The sequence below is a fragment of the Egretta garzetta genome, unplaced genomic scaffold, assembly GCF_000687185.1.
Source record: "Egretta garzetta isolate BGI_Z169 unplaced genomic scaffold, ASM68718v1 scaffold112, whole genome shotgun sequence".
Taxonomy (NCBI): domain Eukaryota; kingdom Metazoa; phylum Chordata; class Aves; order Pelecaniformes; family Ardeidae; genus Egretta; species Egretta garzetta.
Genome location: NW_009258884.1, coordinates 1,202,879 through 1,206,207, shown reverse-complemented (window position 1 = coordinate 1,206,207; position 3,329 = coordinate 1,202,879). Strand labels below are relative to the sequence as shown.

Sequence of the window (3,329 nt, the reverse complement as noted above, 5' to 3'; positions counted from 1 at the left end):
TCTGAACTTTCGGTGTTAAACATATCTGCAGAATCTGAAGATGAGGATGAGAGTATCTACTTCACACCAGAACTGTATGATGAGGTAGAATTAGAGGAACAGAATATCGGACCACTAGCTCCATCCTGTAATACAAATGAGAATCTGCTTGAATGTGGAAACTCCACAGTCGCTGCTGATCTTTTTCCAATCAACACCTCAGAAACACTGTGTGTGACTAAAAAAATTATTAATGATAGTGATGGCAGAAGCACAAGTTTACATGGAATAATGCAAAATGAGAGGAGTAAGAATAGTGCAGTTAGTAATGGAGAGATGACTAGTGACGTAGAAGCAGAGCAGATAGCATCTCAAGAGATGGACACCAAAAAACAGAAAATCAGTCTTTCCAGATCACGAAATAAAGGTGTGTCATCTTTTCTGTTGAACAAAGCTAGCACATAGTGACAGCTTCTATAGGAAACATAGTGAGCAGCCTTTACAGCGCAGCCTCACTGTAGAGCAGTGATGGCTTTCTAGTTCTCATTTAATATATGCTGCTATCAGACTCGATTTTTCATTATAGTTTTTTGCTTTTCACTGTGAAAGTTATGCAACCCACCGTTTTCTAAAGATATAATTAAGATTCTTCGTTCTAACTGTGTGGCAAAGGGACATCATGCGTGGAAATTCTAAATAGAAGCCCAAGTAGCATTTGACTTGTCATTATAGGCTCATGAGGTTTGTCTATTACAGATTTAATTAGTCCGCCATTAAATACAATCAAACAATTGGATTTTTCTCAGAAAGAAAAACACCCATATAATCAAATTATGGTTTTCTGCAGTTGCTAGGTCTTTTTTTTTTTTTTTTCTTTTTTTTAAATTAAATATGTAGAACAGCATCTTTGCGGATCAATATGATAGATTAAGCCTAGACACAAAAATAGGTGTATTCTTCAGTACCTTTTCCCTCAATTATATTTTGTAAAAATATCTATGCTGTGTAGTAGTAGTAGCACAGTAATATTTGAAGATTTTGATATTTGATGATGATGAGACGCTTCTTTAGAGGTCTTTATTTGTTGTATATAAAAGTTGAGGTTTCTTTAATTTTTTTTTTTTTGTGAGAGGAGCTAATTTCTTTTGGACATATTATGTATGTATTCATATCAAAATGTACTCACTTGTATGCCCTACAAACACATTTTCGATGTGATATACAACAATAGAAATTTGTACACAAAGGTCTTTAAATCTTCCTCAGTCTACTTTTTTTGAAATATTTTAAACATTTCTTTAATTTATTGCAGTCAAAACAGCCAGGATTTTTCTGTAATAAAACATACTATGCTTGATTTTTCAAGAAAAGATTGTTCTTTCCATCATATATTAATATGAAGATGCAGGATTTTTACGGTCTTCAGATCGGTTCATGGGTCTTTATACATTTTGACTGAGAGCAGAGATGAAATTGTTAACTGGTCATTTTCCATTGAAGTTCAACTAAATAACATTCTGACGTCCACCTCTACAGAGCTGTGAATGTGTTCATATTAAGAGGGTTTAAGTTGTATCCTTTCTTTACACAGTAAATGCATCTTCATAAAATCAGATAGCATGTTTCCAAGGATGCTGTTGAATTTCTTTAACAAGCATTATCTTGCAGTACTTAGTACAAGGCGTTCCATTAAACTTTTTGTTATATTGATGCCACATAAGTATCATGTTTTCTTGGTTTAGGTTTCCTGGTATTTGCGTAATCATTGGATGCTGATGGTTTTGAACTAGTTCATAGGGCAGAAGCAACCTCTAATATTGACAGCAATTTAAACATACAACACATCTGAAGATGAAAATACTTAATTTAGATTTAAGGAATTGATTGATTATAAGGACTTAGTAAGGTAGGGATGGTTCTGTTTGTAACTGGCTTCTGGACTAGAACAGCAAGTGCCGAGGCAGCCTGTGGCAGGTGCCTTTGCAGCTACTCTCCCAAGAGTTGATCAGCCTGATCCTCCTGAGTCTCCAATAGCTCGGTTTTCTTAAAACAAATCTTCTGTGCCAAACTGCTTTTTATGTTTATGTATGTCTAAATAGATAATAGAAATCACTTAAGCTTTGCGGTTTGTCTGCTCACCTCATAGACCACTATCCCTTATTTGTCTTTCAGAAGATTTGTCTGCCTTTACATCTGTAACATTAAAAAAAAAGAAAATCCATCTTCCTTTCCTTATCTGGAGCAGATTGTTCTTTTCTTGATCTTGTGTTGCATCTTACTTTGACTAGAAATCCTTTAAGACATGGCCTTTTTCATGTCAAATATTTTGCATTAATTTACAACTTCTACGTTTTATGTAAAATTACCCCGTAACCATTATTTTTTAAACTGGGTATTGAAATATCAGCATTTGGCCTACTAGATACGAGGTTTTTCTTGAAAATTCTCTATCCACAAATTCACTAAACTCTATTCCTGACCATAGCTCTGTTGCTTGGGACAACTGATGGATAATAATCCTTTGTATGACTGCTGGCTTTTGGAGGGTAATGGGTGGACAATTTCTTTTGGTGTAAAAGCTGTGTAAATTCAATCTTAATTTGTCTTTATATCTAACTAACTATGACACTGATGGATAATAATCCTTTGTATGACTGCTGGGTTTTGGAGGGGAATGGGTGGACAATTTCTTTTGGTGTAAATTCAATCTTAATTTGTCTTTATGTCTAACTAACTATGGTATTTCATATATTAGTGGTAAGAATATTCTTTATTTCTATGCTTAATGTATTTATGGTGATTCACAGTATTAAATTAAATACCCTGCTGCCCAGCCTGCAAATAGAAGGGAAGTGAAGTCAATGTACCAACTTTCCTAGAATTATTTGTTTGGACTTCCCAAATCTATAAAAGTTAAATTATTGAAAATTCCTCTCATACTTCGGTATAATAGCTAGGTATAATCTCTTTTGTTTAAAATAATCATAAAATCTTGAATTTATTAAAGGGTTGAAAGTTCAGAGACAATGCAGACGAAGAAAAGCTACAGTTAGACAAAGTGCCTACACCTGTGAAAGAAAGGTACCGCGTAGATAAAGTACCTATTTTAAGTGGCTACTGTTGAATGTTAAGGTGCAAGGGAAATAAGAATGATTTATCCTATAATCTTTTAAGTGAAATAATACCAATGCAATAGTTTATTCATGGTATATATGGTTTGCTCTAGATCTTTACGATTTACACACTTAATAGATACTTTTGTTTACGTCCCTGTCAGGCAGTTGTAGGGAGCGATTAGGTCTCCCCTCAGCCTCCTTTTCTCCAGGCTGAACACCCCCAGCTCCCCCAGC

General features: G+C 34.5%; 1 protein-coding gene across 3 annotated transcripts in view; it reads left to right on the top strand.

The window, feature by feature from the left end:
- The window catches only part of BRIP1 (BRCA1 interacting protein C-terminal helicase 1), a 63,044-nt gene extending 62,252 nt beyond the window's left edge, over positions 1-792 (top strand). For all 3 annotated transcript variants that reach the window (XM_035889533.1, XM_035889534.1, XM_035889532.1), the window contains exon 20: positions 1-792. This exon is cut by the window's left edge and continues 410 nt beyond it. In XM_035889533.1, coding sequence (XP_035745426.1) covers positions 1-444 — 444 coding nt within the window. In that variant the 3' untranslated portion in view covers positions 445-792.
- The last annotated feature ends 2,537 nt before the right edge of the window (positions 793-3,329 follow it).